Below are 22237 nucleotides of genomic sequence, written 5' to 3'. Positions count from 1 at the left end.
AAAAACAAGCTTAGTTTTATAAACTTTGTATTTTATTTAAATACACTAAAAACTTACAACAAAGTATTAAGAACTATCTATATATATAAAAGGACTTGTCCTCACTGACTGAGGTAAGACGCGCGCACAGCCGTAACCGCTGTGCGTAGAAACGTTAAATTTGGACAGATGTTTACTTTCATAATCTGGACATCCACTAAGAAGGGATTTTGAAAAATTTTAACTCTAAAGGGGTGAAATAAGGGTTGAAAGTTTGTATGGAAAAAAAATTAAATCGGCACCGATTTATATAAAATTTGAAATTTAGATATTTAAAAGTATTTAATTGAACACGTGTTTCATCGTTTTCTAGAATTCTCCCCCTAAGGGTGCAAATAAGGGGTTGAAAGTTTGTATGGAAAAATCTTTAAAACGCCACCGATTATTATAAAATTTGAAATTTAGACTCTTAAAAATATTTCATTGAACACATGTTTCGTGGTTTATTAGAATTCACCCCTAAATAAGCTAGCGAAGCTGCGCGCGTCCGCTAGACAGAAATAATACGAATAACACAATGAGAATCGGTAATTTTAATTACTGCTCTCCATTAGCAGAGGCTTGAGAAGTTTCATCCTTAATTTCCTTCCTGACTGGCCCGGTTTGAGCAATAGGCAGCGACCTCTCAGTCTTATCAGCTGGCACTACTCTCGGAGCGATGATGCTGAGAACTCCTTCCGAGGACAACCTGCATTCCACAGTTTCTGAATTACAGCTTTCAGGCAGGGCGTATGAGCAAATGTGTTCTGTGGACACTACTCTCCACTAGAGGTCTCAGAAATATTATCATATTGTTTAAAAAATATGCAATTGATAAATGAAAATACTCTATTTCATAATTACAATAAATAATTATTATAAAACTACAATTAAAACAATAGCAATTTAATTTGATAATTAAGGAAAACATCTGGTTTTCTTTAATTATCAAACAAGATACATACTTATATCGTACTGTACGATAGTAGTAGTTTTTTTTTATATTATTGACATAAGTATAATGTTATCTGTGGTGGTGTCAAAATAAACAAACAATAAATTAATTTATGAATTTATCATTAGGAAAATAGGAAATTAGGAATCAAAACTTAGGTAGGAAGTATTTATAAAATAAATACAGTTTAATATGATGATTGATTTAAAGCAATGGTAAACTACTGTTGCGTACAAGGCTGTGGCCGAAATAGTAGGGCAAGTAAGCATTTAAACTACTACAGCTTACCAAAAGAAAAATATCGGTAAGTAATTTTAAAGGATACCTCATTATATGTAAATGCTTCTTCATTAAGAAAATATTATATTCATGTAAATTATCTATTATCTTACATAATTTCATTTTTGTAAAATATGCTAGTCAAAAACAATGGATCACATTAGCTGGGCGGGAGGAGCTCTTACAGCAGGATATGGAGAGGCTTCGAAAGTCCCTAAGATTTTGTTCTCGACACTTCCAACCAAATTGCATGAAAAATAGAATACTAAGCAACAATGCACTACCTAGTAAATGTCTTCCTGGATCAAAAAATGGAGGTATTAAAACCAAAATATATAATAAGATTATATTTTAATTTTTTATTAACGTGTCTTTTCATTTTTTAGATGATACTGACACAGAGCCAGAAAAACATGAAGGTGTAGTTTGTGATAGTTGTTCTGAGCCTATTTGTGGTTTCCGTTACAAATGTGTAACATGTGACAATTATGACTTATGCCAGAAATGTGAAATGCTTGGATCACATCCACTACACTACATGCTCAGGATACCTAAATCTATTAAATTTGTAAGTTAGCTTGACACTATCTTGTGTAGCAATGCACTTGACTGCAAACAAAATGCTTTCAAGTGTTTGATTCAATGTAATTGAATAAATAATTATAATTTCTTTGCTTTGGTAACAAGACAAGGACCAACTTTGAATTCCCCCATTCAACACACAATGTCTTGAAGATTGCTCAGAGAGTGTGGATTATTTTTGCCTAACCTGTTATTTGCAGAATACAGTGTAAAGTTAAAGACATATTTTTTAGCAACTTGCAGATGACTTACTCAGCAAATGGAGAAATTTCTTTAAATCAGAACATGTGACACCAGATAAAAATCATGATGAAATATCCAGTGATGATGAACCAGTGACCAAGTATATAAAAATAAGGAACTATGATAGCGGCATTGATTTATCAGAGGATGTAAAAAAAGATATTCAAAAGGAAGTTGATAGAGCTCTCAAAGCAGTGGAACAAAAGAAATTGAAGCAAAACAAAAATGAAGATGGCAACGAATCTCCTCCAAGTAAAATGATAAAATTAGAAAATAGTCAAAATAAAAAGATAATACAATCCACACCAGAATTAGTTTTTGCTGATGTTAATGAATGTGAGATATCAGATGTTAAAGCTGAGGCGTCTACATCTGTTATATTATCTGTGCCAGGTGGTTAACTTTATTTAAAATTAGTTTAGATAGTTAGAAGATAAAACATAATTTGTAAAACATTAGACCTTTATAGTTTTTGGCATCAAATATAATATAATTATAATATTTTCTATTGTACTATACTTATGTGTGCGTGAAGCTGATTGATTGATACTAAATTACGTTGGTTTTTCAAAGAGGTAATTTATTGTCAGTAAAATTTCTGGGGTAAGCCCAAAACTGCTTTAGTGTTTGCACAACCACCCTATGCCCTTGGCCACACCTCTTGAATTCAGCAGAGAGTGTAAAACAGTGTCAACCCAGATTCCATCTGCTGCCTACTCTGCTATGTATGGGATAAAGTGTTAAGATAAAAAAAGTGTATAAAATTAAGTATCACTTTTTGATAATGTTATTACTGACCATTTATAAAAAAAAATCTTTTCTTTTTCTAGATCAAAATCAGCCAATGTTTTTTATGAAACTCAGCAGTGATTTATCACAATTGATGATAGAGTTTAATCAAAATAAAGAAAATTAATTTTGAAATGTGTCTTATTATTAACTTTTTATATGTAAAATCATACCAAAATAAATATGATTATACTTTTCTAGCTAAACTCTCGAGTTCCGCATATATAGTAGGGCAGTTCTTGGAATCCTAGTGTTAAGACACTTAAGTTTTCAATAACACACTTCTATTCTCCAATTTCCGCCGAATCCTGGAGGCATAGCGTGTTTAGTGGCGGAAATGAAAGCCTCACTTTGCCTCGTTCCCAGAGTGATGAAATTAATGTATTAAATATTTAATTTCTTTGAGTGGGAATCGAACTAGCAACCTGTCGCGTTTTCAGTAGCACACTTGCATTACTCCCATTTTCATATTTTTGACGTATTGCGGTTAAGTGACTGTAAGCGGGGTATTTTGGTACGTATACACGCTAGGCAAACGGCAAACGGCTAAAAGCTCCAATCCTTTCCAAGCGCTTCAACGGCATTTCATTTACACGCTTGCGAATGCGTTATAATATTTTTCCGGACGCAGCCATAACAGACGAAGGCTGTCAAAGTTATTTTAATTATATAGAAAAACAAGGAAAGCAAAAAGTTTTGCATAGAATAGATCAATGTTAATATAATATTAGAAGAAAGAACGCATGAAAAAAGTGATACATAGATATTCCTGTATACACGTTATGTGTGTATGTATTCTGTTTTCCTGTATATACGTGATAAATTTCTGTATACACGTTACTATGTTAGTAAATATATTTTCTTTGCATGAAATACCCCAAAAAACGGTAAAACTTGCTTTTGTGCAAGAAGTTAGAGAAGACAGTAAGTAGTACGACGTAATTTATATGTGTTGCGTATCTGTAATAGTTTAGATACTGTAATATTACCTTTATTTATTGTTTATGGTTAGTACCAAGTAAATGTGTTCTGTGGTTAGTACTTTGTAACATGACAGTTTACCAATTAAAGTAAATATCAAGGAACATATACTAGCTAAAAAGTATAAAATACAATTTTTGTTATTGTCACAAAATTTTAATTGTTAAGTAAAAGGAATGTATAATTTATATAATGTAATTTATTAGATTTAGCAATAAGTCCAGCTCACTTTAATAAAGTATATTGAATAATAGGTAAATTAGGCTTAAAAGGTTATGTTATAAGCACAAGTACGCAAGTGTAAAAACTGAAAATGAATACTGGCGGGGGGCTAAATAAGGTTCCCAATACGGAGCCGCCACCACCTGGATCTGAAACATTTATAGTAAGTTAAAACCAATGCAAAAGTCAGTCTAATCTCATTAACTAACATCAATGTTTACAAATAATGAATTCATATTTAATATTTACAGACTCAAGATAAAGACCCGGTGACACCTATTACAGCTCCTGCAACTTCTAAAGTGATACTTTCGGCCAAAGGCGTAGAAAATGCGAAAAAGAGGCTTAGAGCATTTTCCATACAAAAAAAGGCTCCATTGTCGCCAATTGTTGTGCCGAAACCCATTAGTAGTGGAAGTAAGTTGGATAACAATTTTCTAATAACAGACACAAATAATTAAATTAACCCTTTTTTTATTTAATTTGCTTCGTCGTAGATACAACAGTATTAATTGGTAAACTCAGTAGTGTAAAAGTTACACCTAAGGTTGAAGATCCAGAACAGAAAAAATTGCCAAAACCCCCTAAACCTGGGACATCTAGAAGATCATTTCAAGGTACCTTTACATATAATAATACCTATACATTTTTAAATTTTTTATTCCTTATTCTAATAATGAGGTAAAGCAATGCCTTGGGTATTTAGTGGAAAGTGGAGAGCTGTGCTTTATTGAGAACTGAGTATCTTAACACTATGTGCCCAGGTTTTCTCTATCTACCCTGCTATGTGTGGGATAGAGAATGAAGCTAAAATTATTAATATTATCTTTACAGATTCCTACACTGATCTTCAAAAGAGAACTTTAGCTGAGATAGAAGACATGAAACGTAAAATGGAGTTAGTTGAACTTGGTATACCCCTTGGTCTAATTTGTCCCTCATCCACCAGTGAGAAGGCCATGCCTACTAAAGCTATGCCTCCAATTAAATCTTTTTTAGGTAATTTGCATAGTTTTTCAATTTTTTATGACTTTTATGCATTTTAAATAGTTTTTTTCCTTGCTTACATTCTCCTAAGGCCATCCATAAATTATGTTACACATTAAGAGACTGAAAGGAGTTAATGTAGAGCAACATGGCACAACAAGGGTCCTATATAATTTAGTGACATCATATTTAATTAGCTGTTTTAATTGAATAATTCTAAGTGTATATGATATAACCCTAGGTGTAGTCTCACAAATATGCCAAGCTGACAATGAGGTGGAAGGGGTTGAAAAATTATGAAATTTGTGTGACATCATTAATGGATGGCCCCTTATGCTCATAGTTTAATTTGTTTCAATAAAAATGAAATGTATGGTTACTTTGGTGATAAAGATGGCCAAGATTAATTTTGAGATTAAAATTGTGGCTTAACTGTCTTCATCACCAAATAAACATCATGCTTGCGTGACTTTTAATCTTAATAAATACCAGATACAGTTAGACCCTCTGTAATCTAACAAATGTTTTGCAGGGAAATGTCGGATTATTGACTATTTTGGCTTACAAAATACAATCTAAGACTATGGTCTCTGAATTTTCTGAATAAGAGTACCTTGTGATCCTATAAATTATGTACAAATTACAACCTGTCCAAATGTGCATTATATTAGTGAATATTAACCGAAATTTATACATATATAATCGTGGGGGGCGCTCGATTAGACACAGGATCTGGATTACCGTGGGTCCACTGTATATATTCTTATCTATATTCATTTTCCCTCTAGTTATTTTTCACTTTGCATATATGACGTAAACATATTTAGTAATAGTTTTTTCAATGTTTTATCAATTATTAACGAGTGAATTTTATTTTTAAAAACTTAATTTTTGTAGAGAGCTCATAAAAATTGCAAATATTGGGGTACTTGTTTAAAATTTTGTGGTCTGTCAAAATTTCCGAAAAACTACTAAAATCTTTATTACCACTTGATATTGAAGTAACCATTATGAATTTTTAAAACAATTGTTAATAAAATATGTTTTTTTTATCTACTAGGAGTTGTTTTTGATACATGACATATTATAAGTTCAGGAGGGAGGTAACTATGAACGCGGATATAATGGGTTGAAACAATTAACATAATGTAATATAGCCTATAGTCTTTGTAGATGAATGGACTTTACAACACAAAGAATTTTTCAATTTGAACCAGTAGGTCCTGAAATTAGCACATTCAACCAGAAAGACTCTACTGCTAAAACTGAACACACCAAATAAAATCTTCATGTCATGTAATATTATATGTATAGATTTAACTTACTGCTTTGCTAGAAGATGAAAATAATTCATTCACCTGATTTTGAATTTAGCCAAGACAGCCCCATCTTATTAAGAATATAATATAATTTGCTATGTTAGCAAAGAATATAATATAATGCTTATTGCATAATGCATGTAGACAGACGCTTTCGAGTGTATCGCTCGCAAAGACCACGCCACGCTATTTGCCGCTACAAGAAAAGCAGGTTTAGTGCGGGTACATGAATATTCTAATAAATTGTTTTTTATTTAGTTAAAGTTTTATTAAAAGTTATCAACTATAAGTAAATTTAAATAAAACTATTGGATTGGTATATTTTGATATGGATGTTGAGCCATGTTGTAGAAGTTTATGTAGTTAGTCGGTATAATTTATTTATTATTATTTTGTTTTATGTTTTTAGTTAAAAATATTTATTCGTAGTAAATAGATTTGCATTGTGTAGTTTGAATGTAGTATTGTATAGTAAAAAATGCTTTCACAAAATTTTGGTGGTTCCGTTCACATTCATTATACATATTTAAAGTAGAAGACTTATACAAAAATATTGCTGTTATGTAATTGCAGTCATGTAATTATGTATTTTCATTTAAATTAATTCAGTAATTGCTTCGATTAATGTTTTACGTATCAATTAAAATAATGTTCATTTTGTACTATTACTATTAAATAGAAAATAGTCGTATTATCAAACATTTATATGTATATAGTTATCATATAATTTCAATTTTATGTTAGATCCGCAAAAAGTCGATGAAATTATTCGTGAGGCGAAGAAAGCAAAAATGGAGGGGAAAGAATTTAAGTTTAACTACCAAAAGCTGTTGCCTGATTATGATAATCCATTTCAAAGGAAAAAAGATGAACATGACAAAGAACGTAAGTCTGATCGTCGTAGAAGTGAACCGGAAAAGGACAAAGATCGACGTAAAAGTGAAAGTGATCGACACAAATATGAATCAAGACGCCACGAGCACAGAAAAGATGATGTTAAATATAAAGAAAGAGACCGGGACAAGTCAAAAGCAACAGATAAAACCAGAGAAAATGTAGATAACTCTAAACAAAAACAAGATAAAGCAGTTGATAAAGAAACTGATGTGAATCTCAATGATTATTTGATATGTGATAGCTGGTCGTTAGACAATGATGATAAAAATAGCATTACAAGTCCCAAAAACCAGGAAAAATCACAGTCCACAGAAACCAAAGTTGTAGAACCATCAGAACAACTAAAAGCAAGTATTGCCAAAAAGAAAGAATTATTAAAAACTTGCGCTGTTGATACTCCTACTAAAAATATACCCGTTAAAATTGAAAAGCTTCAACCGGTAATAGACTCATTCAAATTCGAAATAGATCCAAACGATGACGAAGTTCTAGATATTTTTGACGAAGATTCAGACTTAGAAAAGTTTGCGCATCAGAAGAAAATGAAAACACAGTCACTCTATGATGCGACAGATAACAGTGTGGTCGATTTCAATGTCATTAGTACAAAAGAGACATCTTTGGATGGCTTAAACGACGATACGTTTTTGGAATCTGTTATTAACGAAATTAAAGAAGACGAGCTTAGTGACGACAATAGTCAGGATCAGGGTTTAGTTGAATATGACATATCTCCGAATAGAGATGAGGAAAGTCCGAGGAAAAGTAAACGTGGGTCTATCACACCAGAAATTTACGAGAGTGGACGTTCTCAAAGCCAAAAGAGTGATTATTCAGAAGGTTATAGATCATCGGATAGTTTTAAAACAAACGAAAGTGGGTACAAATCCGTGGAAAGCTATAGGTTGTCCGTAGAAAAGAAGTTAGATGATGCGTTGCAGTCGAATATGTCTAAATCGACTGTAGACTCGTTGGAGACGTGGAGTTTTGTTCTTAAGATTTGTCAACCACTTTTGTTTAGACATGACAAAAAGAAATGTTACAAGTGAGTTGTTTTTTTATATAAACACTGTGTTTTTTTGTTTTAACTAATCTATTAATCAATGTTTTATAATATTTTATATTTAAAAAATATATACAATTTCAGTAAAATCACGTATTTATGTAATAATTTGCTTTCATACTAACATTAAGAAATTAATATATTCTTATTAATTTTGCAGGGAAACAAGAATTGCGCCCAAAATCTGGTATACGGAAAATCCGAAGGTGTGTACCTGTGTGAAAGACCGCGCTATAGTGTATGAGGAGTTGGAAATGTGCAAGATGAGTTTAGTTGATCGAGTGTATGGGTGTGATCAGTAAGTATATATTAATAGTATAAACTTTAGTTTAGTAATAGTCCAACAACATATTTCCATTGTTTTCAGTAATTCAATGGGAGGTTTATGTATTCGCTAATAAATATTCCCTTTGAATAACCAGTTAAATGAAACTAACTAAGAGTAAACTTGCCGTCGAATTCCAAGATCTTGTGCGTTAAAGCCGAAATTCAACGCTAAGTTGTGTCTTACGACACTATAACCAGTGTTTTTTACACAATAAGTCAGTGTCAGTATCCTAATGTGTCTACATGAAATAATAAAAAAAATAAAGTAATCCATTTATCAAAAATAAATATACTCGTAAAAATATTTTAATCCATATTTGATTTATAATTAGCATTTTTTTATTTCTGTTTAATTTTTTAATTGGTCTTTCATAATAAACAAGAGGTCACTCATTTTAAAAGGAACCTAGAAGTTCTGAAAGTAAAGCCAGAAAAATCTTACAAATAAAACTCACATAAAAAAACTCGATTTATGCCTCGCGAAATGTGCCTATTTTTTCACTGACTTCAAAATAGGAGAAGGAAGAGGACGTTCTATATTCGATATCAATTTTTTTTTACTTATTTAAATAAAATAAAAAAAACAGTTTCACATACATATCTTCTAGGATATCGGACTCCGCGTTCCCAACACAACGAAATTGGTATTCCCGTAACGGACTAAATTCAACGGAATCAAATCCAATACCACTCTCAAACGAATGGGAGGCGGAGGACAGCCAGCAAGCGCTCGGATCCGATCCTTGTGCCTCTGGATCTTCTGGGATTTCTGGACTTTCTGGGCTTTCCGGACTATCTGCAAGCACTCCGCAAAGGAGCGATGAAATGTCCTTGGATAGGGAATATCAGAGGTTAGTATGTTGGATTGCATGCATTAGATCACCATCAAGCTGTATCCCGCATACAGCAGGGTAACCTGAGTGATAAGACACTCCGTCCCCCACTTTCGGTCGAATTTTTTGAGGTATTGCTATTGAGGGAACTTAAAGCCGGGCCTTGTTGCCATAGTAAGGAAATGAAAATATTAATAAATAATGCATTCTAGTTATTACCAGAACGGAAAAGGCCGTCGTGGTGCATTGGCACAGCGTCTGACTAACACGATGATTTTTTTCACTCATGGACCTAAGATCAAGCACGGCGATCAGCTCTACTCAATACGAAATGTTACGACAATAGGGCGATGCGTAAAGAATAGTGTCTTAACACTAGGCTCCTGCCTACCCTGCTATATGCGGGATGTAGCGTGAAGCTAAATAAAAATATTAAAAAACAAATTATAGGTTTATGGAGTCCGTCTGGCCAGAAGGTACAGATGGAAAAACCGAAACATCTAGAAGTACCACACCAGTAAGACATGAGGCAAGGAAGAAGAAGAAAGAAGAGGAAAAAGAAGAAGAAAAGAAGTCCAAGAAGATAAAACTTAGTAGTGAAGGCTGGAGCCAGGAGTCAGACATGGAGGAGTATGATGACAAAAGGTAGCTAGTCTAGCTTAGCTAAGGTAGCTCTTCTTTGAAAATTATAAAACTCCATTGTTATTTCGTAAGTTTTTGTAGAACAAGCGATCGTATTTGATACACGTTACAAGTTTTCTTATATTAAATCAATATCGTAAAATGTAGCAAATAAGTGGTAAGTGGCAAAAGTAGTGGTAAATCGCTTGATTATTACATTTTTAAAAGTGCTTGGGTAATTCACACATTCAATATGTATTTATCTATGTTTTCACATATTTCCAGTAAAAAAATTAAAATCGACAAAGAAAAGAAAAAGACACGTAAACGAAAGCATTCGTCATCATCATCCGTATCGTCGTCACTTTCAGATAGCGATAATTCTTCTAACAAAAAGGCGAAGTTACTTAAGAAAAAGGTAATTGTTGTCAGTATTTTTTTAACTTCACCCTGTGTGCTGTAACATAAAGCAGGCAAAAAACGAACTATTTATTTATCATGTTATATAAAAAATAATACTATATAAAGCGGAATAGTTTAGTTGAATGCACTAATCTCTTCGAAAAACTCTTTGTATTATTGATTGGTTTATTTATTGAGGAAGGTTGTATATTGCATCACGTTAATCGTTCAACGTAATCTACTGTACTTCAGGCATCTAGTTTATGGCTATTTAATAAAAGGTGATAAAACCTAATTTGTACAGATTACGAGGCTTAAGTATAATAATAGAACTAACGCCAGAAAAAAACTTAACAATTAAATTTATTATTAAATATCCGTTAATAAAAATGTTACAAAAATTATATTAATTCTTCTACTCTGGACATTGTATCCTCACAATTTTAATTATGAATCTTTACGTTGTATCTTGAAGAACAACATTGTGTCCACGGTTTTTTTTCTTTTTTTCATATACACTTTTCCATTTTTGTATAGTACTTTATCTTTCACTTTTAATAAATTGAATAAGTTTTAAATTGGAACATAAAATTGATTTCAGGCATTAAAGAAAACTAAATCGAAATCGGCTAAGCGTAGACGTATTGGTCGTAAAATATTAAAGAAGTTGAAAGAGAAACAGAGGAAACGGAAACTTGACAGGGACTCTGATGAAGATGACGGTATATATTTTTTAAAGCTTCATGGTGCACAAGTAAGATAAGCATAGTGGACATTAGTGTTAAAAAATAATTCCCCACACTACTACAAATTTTTGAGATATTGGTTGTTGAACGGTGGAGCCGGCGCAACGCTGCGCGTAACTTGTTGAACAAAGCGAGGACATGAAAATAATTTATCAATATCAAATCGGAGTCAAATCTACAACCGCCGCGTTGTAGGTTTACGATGGACCGCTGCGCCACGACGATTTCTGTATTATTCCGCATAATTTTTTCCTTAGTAAACATAAATTCTTCCAAAATTTTAAATTTGCTCAACACCTGTGTTTTGTTTTTAAACGATAATATTAGACTATATCAGTTATCTTTTTCAAAAATGATACTGTTATTTAATATTCTCATCTGCAACTCATGAGATTTGATTACAATTTTTAATTATAATAATTATTAGTGGATATTATTCTTCATCTCCATATTAGGTAAGAAAGATAAGAAATCAAAAAAGAAGAAACAACAGAAATTAAAAAAGAAGGCTCAAAAGAAAAAAAAAACAAAAAGATCGAGATCAACAAGCTCCTCATCATCAGAAACTTCAAGTGACTCCGACTCGGAAAGCGATAGTAGATCGAAAAAAATGAAAAGAAACAAAACGAAAAACAAAATAAGCAAAAAAAGGAAAAGTTCGTCATCAGATTCTTCTCGGAGCGAAGAATTATTTGACGTCAATATTTTAAATAATATTAAAACGGAAAGATTGACTGATGATGAGAAATGTCAGAAATTAATGGAGTTTTCGCCCAGGCGGCAAAAACCACGGGAAATTATCAACGTTAAGGAGTTACAGAGTGATTTTGTCGGGAACATACATATAAAGAAGGAAATAGAAGAGAGTAAGAAGTCAGATGTTATAAAGGTGGTTGTGTTTGATGGAGGTAACATTGAACATACTGTAGATGGAAACGTTTGTAAGGTGTGTATTTTTTTTAGCGTTTGACACAATAAAACGGATTTGTAAATAAGACTTATATTATATATTTTACAACATTTTAATAACAGTCACAAAGAAAAACTAATCAATATTTAAACTTTCACAATTGTAGGAAAAGTCAGAATCAAGTCAAGATAGCCAAGAGATTCCATTGCCACCGGTCACACTTCCAGACCCTACACAACCTGATGTTCCACTAGACGTCTCCCAGGTACCAACTCCTGAAATTCCACCAGGTTTACCTCCATACCCTCAAAATATTCCTTTAGATCAAATTCCAACAACTGTACCTGAGGTATCTCAAATACCAACTCCTGAATTAGCATCAGCCTTGCCTCCGTATCCTCGAAATGTGACACCAGGACCAGCTTCTGACGTCTCCCAGGTGCCAACTCCTAAGTTTTCACCAGTTCCGGCTTCGTATCCACGGAATGTGGACCAGATCCCGGGTCCTGATGAGTCGAATATGTCGCAGTGTTCATCGCAAGAATCTATGTGCAGCGTTAAGGTACCAGTTTCTTTAATGACTTACCCAATAGTAGTTGTATTAATAAAACAAAAAGTTTAATGAGATATAACAACAATTTTTGATCAGTGTCTCAATTCGATCGTAAGGTCCCAATACAGTCAATCTAGCTCCACGCTGTATCCCACACACAGCAGGCCTACCATGCTAAAGGGAACCTAGTGTTAAGACACTCCGTTTCCCACTTTGTGCCGAATTCTGGAGGAATTACGTGTTGAGTGGCAGAACTCAAACCCACCGCGCTTTAACTCGAAACCAGAGAGAAGAAATCGAAATATAAACGTAAATATATATTTCACTTTCTCGAGTGGTAATCGAACCAACAACCGTCGCGTTACAGTCACACTCTTGTGCCGCTGCGCCACGACGGCCTCATATAGCCAATCCACTATAAAAAATACAAAATTTGGCCCTTTAAATTTCACGATTTTACCGGAAACGTCATCGCGTTTACAGTCAGGCGGTGTTCTATTCCGCCACGAGAAGTGTTGTCCTTTTCTTTCTTTTTCTTCAATACTCTTTCTATTTCTTGCTAAAAATGAAAGTATAAGAAAGGATATGTACATTTTTTTTTATTGAAACATTACTGGGCTTGCAAGAAACTCTTTTCAGGTGAATGCCTCCCCAAATGCTAGCAACGTTCCGAACGTTTTTTAAATTATATATATCTGTTTAAATGCTACAGGAAGTACCAACATATGAAAAAGATGAAAGTCACTTGCGGCCTTCCTCTCAAAACTCAAACTACAGTTTCAACGATGTGATAGCAAGCCAAAGCGGTCTCTATTCGAAAGAAATAGAGGCGGAAAGAGATGAGGCGTACACTTATCAAGCGGAAGCGTCGTATGAAATGTATGAACAGTTGGCCATGGCGTACCAGAGTGATGTTGCTAGTCAGGTAGTAATGAAATTTTCTTAATTAGAACATAGTTTGTCCTTTTTATAGCTTCACACGATATCTCGTAATATCTTATAACAGCGTAGACAGACAGGTGACCCAATGTTAAGGCACTTCATTCTCAATTTATATCTCGTTTTGAATGGCGGAATTTAACGCAGTGTTATTTTCTTGTTACCAGAGCAAGGAAATGAAAATAATGTTTTCCTGAAGTGGGAATCGCACCCACAACTGTCGCGTTTACCGTCAGGCGGTGTGCACATCAGTGCCACACCTATGATGGTCTCATGTATATTATTATTAAAGTAATTAATTGACAGAGGAAACATATTATCATTTATAGAATTTTTGAAAAAAAAATTTGTAATCACAGATATAGTGTTAACTATAAAATGTATAATTGCATTTTTCTCACTTCTCTAAGAACATGGAAACCTTTCTTTTCTTATTTGATTAGTCATTACTAATCAAACAAAAAAAGATTTGTCCAAAAGATATGGTGTAATGCATAAATCTATATATGTATATAAAAGGATTGCCCACTTACTGAGGTATCAAAATAGGTAAAAAATCTTTAAATGACTACTGATTTTTATAAAATTTTAAATTTAGACTCTTAAAACACACTCATTGAACAAGTGTTCCTATTAGAATTCACCCCCTAAACTGAAAATTTTTCATAAATATATTTGAAAATTTTCGTATAATTAACGCGGGCGAAGCCGCCCGAGTCCGCTCGTTAATTATAACAAAATACGATCAATGATTTATGGCTGCCCTGAAGTTAGGCAAATAATCAAAAGAATAAAAATCATAAAACTGTACAATCTACGTTCCTTAACTGCGTCTACTAGCCTTCAGACGTCGGTGGCGGCGGTAGCGGTGGTGGTGGTAGAGAGCAGCGCATAGAGACGGTGGTGCGCTCGCGCTGCGGAGAGATCAAGTGCGACTGGCGCGCCGGTGACGACGACCCGCACGCGCCGCCCGCCAGGCCCTCCAGATGGGGTGAGTGTACGTATAGCGCGAGACACAACGGGCCCTCGGCCTTGTACTACGTACGAGATCAAGTGCGACTGAGATTAAAATTTGTTACTACAACTATTTTATATTTTATTTGAGTTAATACAACATTTCTGTAGTGTTCTTTTTTTATTATCCAGGTTTAAAACCAGGTGAAGTGAACATAGTGTTGACAGGCGCGGGTGCACAGTTCCCCTCAACTAGTACTGCCAAAAAACCACAGATCTACCAAATACAGAGTTTAGCTAACAGGATGGACAACACCGGGTGCGTATTTTTAAGTTATAATATTTTTGCTATATAATTTTTATTTGTTCTTTCGACTTTTGTTATTAAAACGATTTTTTTAGCTTCAATCTGTATCCTGCACTAAGGCAAAGTAGGCAGAGGGAACCCGGGAATCCATCCTCTTAAGACGTTTCCGTTCTACACTTTCCGCCGAATTCTGGAGGCATTGCGTTTTGAGTGGTGGAACTCAACGCTGCGTTTTGTTAGAGCTTATTATTCCATTATTCCATTCCTTTGAGTGAGAATCTTGTACCTTAGCGCCACGACGGCCGACGTATTTAATTAAAAAATATATTAACATTTTCGTTTGCCCCTTCTACAGTTACGATGAAGCCTACATGGATATGTACGGTGCTTCCGACCGTTTACAATATGGCGATTGTTTCTCCTCTGACTTCAATATAAACAACAATAATACGTCAGTGAATATAGACATTATTGACGCAACTGACGTGACTAACACGGCGAATGTGACTGACACTGATAAAACGGAGCCAGCGGCTAGGACCAGTTCGTTAGATGCGAGGATCGATCAAGCTTTGAAGGATTCTAGTGAGTATAAAATATACTTTTTTTTTCTTTATCACGCTATGTCCCGCATATAACAGGGAAGGCAGAGAAAGCTTAATGTTAAGACACTCTTCCCTAGAACCACACTATTTTATGTAATTGTGATAAATATTCATAAATTTGGTTTTATGGTGGATATTTTGACATCGTTTGCATAGAAATAGAGAAAAGGGGCTGTTGGTTGTGCTCACCCCAGAATAATCTGGCGTCCACATAATAAATAACATTATAATTACACTGAATACACTGTGAATTTATATATTATATTACTATAGTGATCATTTACCATCAAGTGACCCGTACGCTCCCTTGCCTTGTCTTTTCCATAAAAAAATGCTAAAGTGTGATTTTAAATCCCGCATCCTCTATACATGACACTTTTACATGAAATATCTCTGTTATTGCTTTGTTAAATATTATATATTTTTTTTTATTAAAGTTCTGGGAGAAGTAGCTAAGGATACAGAAACTGAAAATGACAAGGATACGCCAGAGAAAGGAATACTTATCACGTGAGTATTATTTTCATTTTTTATATTTTATAATTTTGATTATATTTAATGAATATAATATTTGAAAGTCAACCATCATGTCTAAAAAGAATTATTCGTATCAATAATAATTTATTAAGCTCAGGATAACTAAGCTATGATAGCGTTAAAGTAAATTGCAATATCATTTGATTTAATTAAAGAATAAGCATTCATAAATAAATTAAAAATTTATGTTATTTATAAAATCGGTAAATCTTCACGTTGTATGCCGCACACAGCAGGGTAGGCAGAAGGAACCTAGTGTTAAGACACTCCGTTTCCCACTTTCCGCCATTGCATGTTGAGTGTATTTTTAAAGTAAGTGTAGTTAATGTAAATATTTTTTTTACTATTAGTGGAGCTTCGGACCAACGCGGTTCAAAACGCGTTAGTTTCGCAGATGGATACAAACCGGGACAAGACTCTGATGTCGAAGATCCTCCTGTTAAGAGGGTGAGCTTTAAAATATGTTATTAAAAAGATAGATTCCTGACTTTAAAAAGTTCTTAAGTATTGCAATTGTTAAAACTGTTCGATGTGTAAAATTCGATGTCAAACCAAGGCGACATACCAGCAGTCATGAGCGATCTCTGTAAAGCAGACTTTACAGCCTGCAGCAAGAGACCACTCCCATTGTGCCAGGGTACAAAAAATAATAATAATCTGTATTTTTTTTTATAATAATTTATATTTAAAAATGTAAAATTGATTCACTAATTTAATAAAAGTATATTCAGTATCTGCCAAAAAAAAATCATTATAATTTTTTATGTACATACTTAAAAAGTTTATTCTCTCATATAATTCTTAAAATCTTTATTTATTCGTTGATTTTACTCAGTTATAGTCTTTAAATATTATCTACCTACAGCGTAGGATTCGTTAATTTGTTTATATTTCAGAGTAAGATTCATTTGAATGAATTAGGTCATTCCTGTTCATACATTCAATTACAAATGAACTTAGCTGGAGAGGACTTGCACAGATTTGATCTTAGGATTTTTCTCACTTGTGATTTCACGAGTAAACAATTGTTGTGGACCGCAATCTACTTTAGCTTAACAAAAACGTCACTTATTAATCAATCATACATATTTGTTCGCCATTCAGCGCAAGAAACCCCGTCGTATCGGCTGCGCGTGGCCGTGCCCCGCCGCGCACCCCGACCACGTGCCGCTGTGGGACGCGCTGCCCCCGCCCCCTGCGCCGCCCGGCTCGCCCCCGCCGCCGCCTGCGCCCGCCGCGCCGCCCGCCCACCTGCTGCGCGCCCGCGTCCTCCCCCGCCGCCCCGCCATCGCCCTCGTGCCGAACGCGCTGGCGCATGGGGCGCCCAAGTATGGTGAGTGGGACATGTGAAACCTGGGGCAGAAGTCGACGATGATGAACTCACTCGCTCTGACGACAAATTCTTACGTTCTTCTCACGTCACGTCAAAATTCTGAGAAAGTTCTGAAAGACACAACTTATTTATATTGTCCGAGCGCATCTCCAAGAGGCGGTGGTTTAAAACTCGCTAAGTTCTATATGTTTTAAAAAAAATAACATAAAAATATGTTTTCAGATCCAACAGTTTCTCTACCAGCCTTTATGCCGCCGGAACCCCCGCCCGGTCTCATTACTCTACAGTAAAATTACTTACAAAACTAAGCTTAAAATATCAATATACATGAGTACAAGTATTAATTATACTATATTTTATTTTTTCTTTGACGTAATTTTATATATTTCCATTATTTAATTAAATATTTTCATTTCACTCAATTACAATTTGAATTCAATAAAAGATTTTTGATTATTAATTTCATTTCTACAATGTTAATATTATAATTATAATTTTGTAATAAGTATGTATACTTAGTATACAATAAGTGTGTAAATAGAGTGACTTTTGAAAAGTATTTGTTTCATTTTATGAATTTTATAATTTATAAATGTTTTTATATTTTCTTTTAGACACAAACATATCTTCTTCAAATTTATAGAATCTGAAAAGTCATCTTATCTAGTATTTTGGAAAGTATTCATTTTTCATAAATAAAATATTTCCGGTTGTGTATTCGTAAACTGGTAACATTTTGTGCGTCTTCCGTTTGATGTAAATTATGCTTTATAATTAATATATACGTACATCATAGAAGAATTGCCATAAAAACATTTCACAGTTCAACTATGGCATTATTTATATTCAATTCAATGTCTGTTTGAATTTGAGTATTTAACAAACTTAAGTTACTAACACCGACGTTGATGTGCAAACTAGATGGCGTTGTGTAAATAGTTATACATTACATATACATCATATGTCAATTGTACCGTTTAATGTTCGCAGTATAGTTCAAAATAATCCGAAGTTTCCAAAAGTGATAATAGATGGCGCTATACATATTCTCACTATCCCTGAATCGCGCTGGCAAGATTTTCATGAGAAACACGACCCTCAAAATTTTCTGGGAGCAAAGCATACTTACCTGGCGTAGGGGACACCGTGATCAAGAAGGCGGTTCCCCCAGAGCGAGGCCCTTCCATTGCACTGCGGTCGGGTTGACCTCTGCGATTATCCCTAATGCGGATAACTCGGACGCGTAATTTTTGGTAGTGGGGACTGCGTACGCGCCGTCCCCCTCTTTAATTCCCATTAAAATTTTAACCCCATTCCCCCTTGGCTCCCAGGCCATCCCCCAACGACGCGGCTATCGTAATAGCCGCCGCGAGACACCGCAGAAGAAGGGCAACCGCCCTGTACTGTTTCCCGGCGCAAGCGCCGGACGAATGAAATCCACTATATACTAAAATTTTAACTAAAGTTAAATTTTATGTTACTTATTACTTTCCCCGAAATCTGGATCGTAAGTTGAAATATTAAATATTTCATCTCCAATTCCTTTCGTGGGAATCGAACCCAGGTCCTGTCACGACCTACGCCACGACTGGGCTATATGCTATATAGTATAATTTATTTCATTATTACAATTAAATTTATTTTTTTGACGGCCTGAAGAAGTCTAGCATCATATTGCGCTTTGCTTATTTTTCTAAAATTTGACTTTGGGATTAAACTGGGTATCGAAACCTCATTACGTGTTTTCAGTTAAAATCTGTTTAACAAATAACATAAAAATGTAACGTTGAAATTTTAAGCAAATATTATTTGTAGGAACCTTTCGGTTCGGAGTTTAGGGGGGAAATGAATAATATTTTTTCCTCAATTCATTTATTTTCCTGTAGCTCGATGAACAAGGAGGATGTTAAATAAAACGATGTATTAAAAACAATAAAATAGATTTCATTTATTGTGAGACGAAAAATACAACAATGGGACTTATCACCTAAAATGGTTAGTGGCAGACTGTCATGTAAAAACAATTGTTTGTTAGGTAGGAGGCGGGCAGCCCGCGCCCTACATACAGTAGACTCCTAGTTTATGTCTTTCATCGGGAAACTGTACGTAACGAATATCAACAAAAGTATAGCAATATTATACAATACACAAGACGTTCCATGACCTCACTGAACCGTAACTATATTTAAACATGTGAACTTTCAATAGTTTTCATTTAACTAAGTTTTTTTTAAAAAGGCTTTATCGATGAAGCTAATACTTGATTACTTACAAGATCGTTTAATAGTTTAGTAGTGCGTCCGTCCGTCCGTCCGTCGCTCTACGTCTAGAGGAGCAGCTCGCGCGCAACTTCACAAAATAAAACGTAACAACTTTCAATACCTCTACTATGAAACGTTCTATACAAAATTGAACATTGCCGATTCTAATCGCTTCTATCGCTCGATCATCATTACCATTACATTACTAAAACAAGTGGGATGCGAGCGGTCGCCGTCGGTCGTCGTCGACTCCTCGCTAGGTCCATTAAGTACATGTCTTACTCTTATAAGTCGAAAATGCCACTGCTGCGAACCTACGTCGCCTATGCGAGTGCGCGCGCGCGCCCCCGCGACGCCCTAGGGCTGCGGCGGCGCGCGCCTGCACCGTGTCCGAAAACAATTCGTTACACCGTAGACTATATTTGTTGAATAAACTTGAAGTATTTATCGATAATCAATAAGTACATTATAATAATTGAATAATTAGTATTTTGTTTCATAAGAGACTAGCATTACAAATAAATACCTTCAGCTATACAATTTAATGTTTATTTCTATTTAAACATATTGAAGATGTTCAAAGTGGACTACGTCGGTTTATATACAAGAAAGCGGAGATCGGTTCTTGTATAGAAACTTTTCAGTTGATGCGTCTACGCTTCGAGATATGACTTAAATGTATACTTAGATTTAGGGGAAAAGGTCGTAAAAACAAAAAAGTTATTGAAATTTATAACAAACACCTTAACTAATAGTTCAATAATTTAGTTAAGTATAAGAAGGCGCGCGGGCGGGGCGCGGGCGGGGCGCGGCGCGCGCTCTGTCGATGACGCCGGGCTACAAATGAAGTACTTTATACAATAGATGAGCGGAGGACGCCCCGCGCGCCCCGCCCGCACCGCCCGCGCGCTCCGCAACATGTCTTCGACAAAAGCAATATAAAACATTTCATTCCGTGTAAGAGACGACACGACGCTACGCGAATTTTTTTTTTTCAAAAAACACACGCCCATTCGCTCGTCCTCGCGCTTAAATCTAAAATTAATCATTAGACAATATTTTTATTCGTTCAACAGACGCGCGCGACTCGACGCGACGCGTATAATAATAAAATATTTTCAAAACAATCGAATAATTAAACACACTAGTTAACAAATAGTCGCGGCGGTGGTCGGCGGTGGTCGGCGCTGGTGGCGCTGGTGGCGGTGGTCGGCGCTGGCGGCGGCGGCGGCGGCGGCTAGACGGCGGTCTCGGTGTGGCTGTGGCTGGACAGGCGCTCCACGTCCAGGTCGTGCGGCGCCAGCTCGCCGCGCGCCTCCGCGTACTCCACGCTGGAGGAGTGCGAATAGCGCTTGGACAGCGCCGTCTGCTTGCGCAGCGCCTCCGCCAGCGCCGCGTCGGCCAGCGAGCCGCGCGAGTCCAGCCCCTGCCGGAACGCGTTCACCACGCGGATCTGCCCAACCCCAACACCACGCTTAGTTGTACTCTCTCCGAGACACGAGGCTCTGGCTCACTCTGACTCTACCCGCCACTGCTACGCGACACGACCGCAGCTATGCTCAATACCAATAGGAATGTCGTGTAGCAGTCACGCGTTCCCCCAAGCTCTTATCATATACAATAGTTACTTTGAAAAAAACATGAGAAAGTTGCCAATGAATAATTTTAAAATGGCCCGCTCATGATAAGAGCTAGCGAAAACAAATTAATATATACTTGCAGTCACACGTGAACGAATTTGGATTGGTTACAAGAGGGTGTGCCAATAGTGTGCTGCGTATGGGACATCTACTTTTACTGATATGTTCCTAATAGGGGGGATAAATTAATGTGTATAACAATCAAATAGGAACGTATCATTAAAATTTTGAGTGAGCCAGAGCTAAATATTAAAATTTTGGCGACGCCTTTTGATTATCACTACTTCTTTCATGGTTATATCAATAGTACCTACATTATATCAAAAATTGTGATTTTAAAAATTTACCATGTAATCGGGGAAGCGAAAATCAGAAGAGTTCGCCGTCACATAGAACGGAATAATGTACAATTGTTGAAAACAAATAAAAGCACACCGAGCCAGTAAAGAAAGGCGAGAAGCGGTAGGTATTTCAAAAATCCAGTCACAGACAATCCGCGCGCAGTCCGGAGATGGGGTCAAAGGTCCAAAAAAGCCGTGAAAAATGTGTCTGATAGGCAAAAGCTGTCCAATGAAATGTCAATTTGACCCTATCTCCAATAATTTGTGTAGATCCGCCATTGCAGGTCGAGGTGCTGGCGAGTCTGCCGGCCACTTCCTGGCATGCCATGCAGTGAGATATGTACTACTTGCTCCTGCCTTCTCGTAATATAAACATCTCGTGGGTGATTCTTCGTATCTTATAGTTTCGGTATCATATGCCAGCCAGCAAGTATTTATAAAAATATGAATGTTAATTTTAAAATATACTCTAAATCATTGGGTTCTAACACGGATGACACCGTAAGTATAATTAGTTTGCAATTTGAATCTTCACCCAGTCGTACCATTCGTGGTGAAGTGTTGGTGTGATGTGGTTCCATGCATTTGCTCTG

General features: G+C 35.5%; 3 protein-coding genes and 1 non-coding gene across 12 annotated transcripts in view; 3 read left to right on the top strand and 1 right to left on the bottom strand.

Moving 5' to 3' along the window:
- The first annotated feature begins 1028 nt into the window (after window positions 1-1028).
- On the top strand, window positions 1029-3001 carry LOC146529623 (uncharacterized). The gene is made up of 5 exons (XM_085201948.1): window positions 1029-1277; window positions 1394-1569; window positions 1639-1820; window positions 2068-2470; window positions 2908-3001. The coding sequence occupies exons 1-5, from the start codon at window positions 1186-1188 to the stop codon at window positions 2991-2993; spliced, it is 939 nt and encodes a 312-aa protein (XP_085058074.1). The 5' UTR covers window positions 1029-1185; the 3' UTR covers window positions 2994-3001.
- A 902-nt stretch (window positions 3002-3903) lies between these two features.
- On the top strand, window positions 3904-17958 carry LOC146529622 (uncharacterized). Of its 7 annotated transcripts, none has more exons than XM_085201944.1 (20): window positions 3904-4232; window positions 4321-4486; window positions 4567-4686; window positions 4904-5068; window positions 7120-8317; window positions 8496-8633; window positions 9271-9513; window positions 9946-10140; window positions 10402-10534; window positions 11120-11240; window positions 11720-12210; window positions 12341-12736; window positions 13440-13652; window positions 14507-14663; window positions 14813-14939; window positions 15283-15512; window positions 15970-16042; window positions 16420-16516; window positions 17174-17402; window positions 17625-17958. In XM_085201944.1, the coding sequence occupies exons 1-20, from the start codon at window positions 4161-4163 to the stop codon at window positions 17690-17692; spliced, it is 4632 nt and encodes a 1543-aa protein (XP_085058070.1). In that variant the 5' UTR covers window positions 3904-4160; the 3' UTR covers window positions 17693-17958. The 7 variants fall into 7 exon arrangements, with proteins under 7 accessions (XP_085058070.1, XP_085058067.1, XP_085058071.1 ...); XM_085201941.1 differs by having other exon boundaries at window positions 3924-4232; window positions 9250-9513; XM_085201945.1 differs by having other exon boundaries at window positions 3924-4232; window positions 4315-4486; window positions 14507-14657.
- A 565-nt stretch (window positions 17959-18523) lies between these two features.
- On the top strand, window positions 18524-18685 carry LOC146529621 (U1 spliceosomal RNA). The gene has a single exon (XR_014879053.1). It is a non-coding gene; the product is annotated as a U1 spliceosomal RNA (small nuclear RNA).
- A 640-nt stretch (window positions 18686-19325) lies between these two features.
- Window positions 19326-22237, bottom strand: part of PMCA (plasma membrane calcium-transporting ATPase 3) — a 121405-nt gene continuing 118493 nt past the window's right edge. For 2 of the 3 annotated variants that reach the window (XM_085201930.1, XM_085201931.1), the window contains one exon: window positions 19326-21116. In XM_085201930.1, the coding sequence (XP_085058056.1) occupies window positions 20901-21116 (216 nt within the window). In that variant the 3' untranslated portion in view covers window positions 19326-20900. The remainder of the gene's footprint in view (window positions 21117-22237) is intronic. The other variant, XM_085201936.1, reaches the window with a different exon arrangement.

Source organism: Heliconius melpomene, chromosome 18 (genome assembly GCF_056956725.1).
Source record: "Heliconius melpomene rosina isolate 202511_hmr_F chromosome 18, ASM5695672v1, whole genome shotgun sequence".
NCBI lineage: Eukaryota > Metazoa > Arthropoda > Insecta > Lepidoptera > Nymphalidae > Heliconius > Heliconius melpomene.
This window is presented reverse-complemented; position numbering and strand designations above follow the sequence as displayed.

Bases quoted from the DNA above. Each gene is read 5' to 3' on its own strand.
- LOC146529623 (XM_085201948.1), top strand. From the start codon at position 1,186: ATGGTAAACTACTGTTGCGTACAAGGCTGTGGCCGAAATAGTAGGGCA. The intron at 1,278-1,393 runs GTAAGTAATTTT...AAAATATGCTAG, and splicing joins TTACCAAAAGAAAAATATCG to TCAAAAACAATGGATCACAT. The intron at 2,471-2,907 runs GTGGTTAACTTT...TTCTTTTTCTAG, and splicing joins TGTTATATTATCTGTGCCAG to ATCAAAATCAGCCAATGTTT.
- LOC146529622 (XM_085201938.1), top strand. From the start codon at position 4,161: ATGAATACTGGCGGGGGGCTAAATAAGGTTCCCAATACGGAGCCGCCA. The intron at 5,069-7,119 runs GTAATTTGCATA...ATTTTATGTTAG, and splicing joins TCCAATTAAATCTTTTTTAG to ATCCGCAAAAAGTCGATGAA. The intron at 10,141-10,401 runs GTAGCTAGTCTA...ACATATTTCCAG, and splicing joins GAGGAGTATGATGACAAAAG to TAAAAAAATTAAAATCGACA.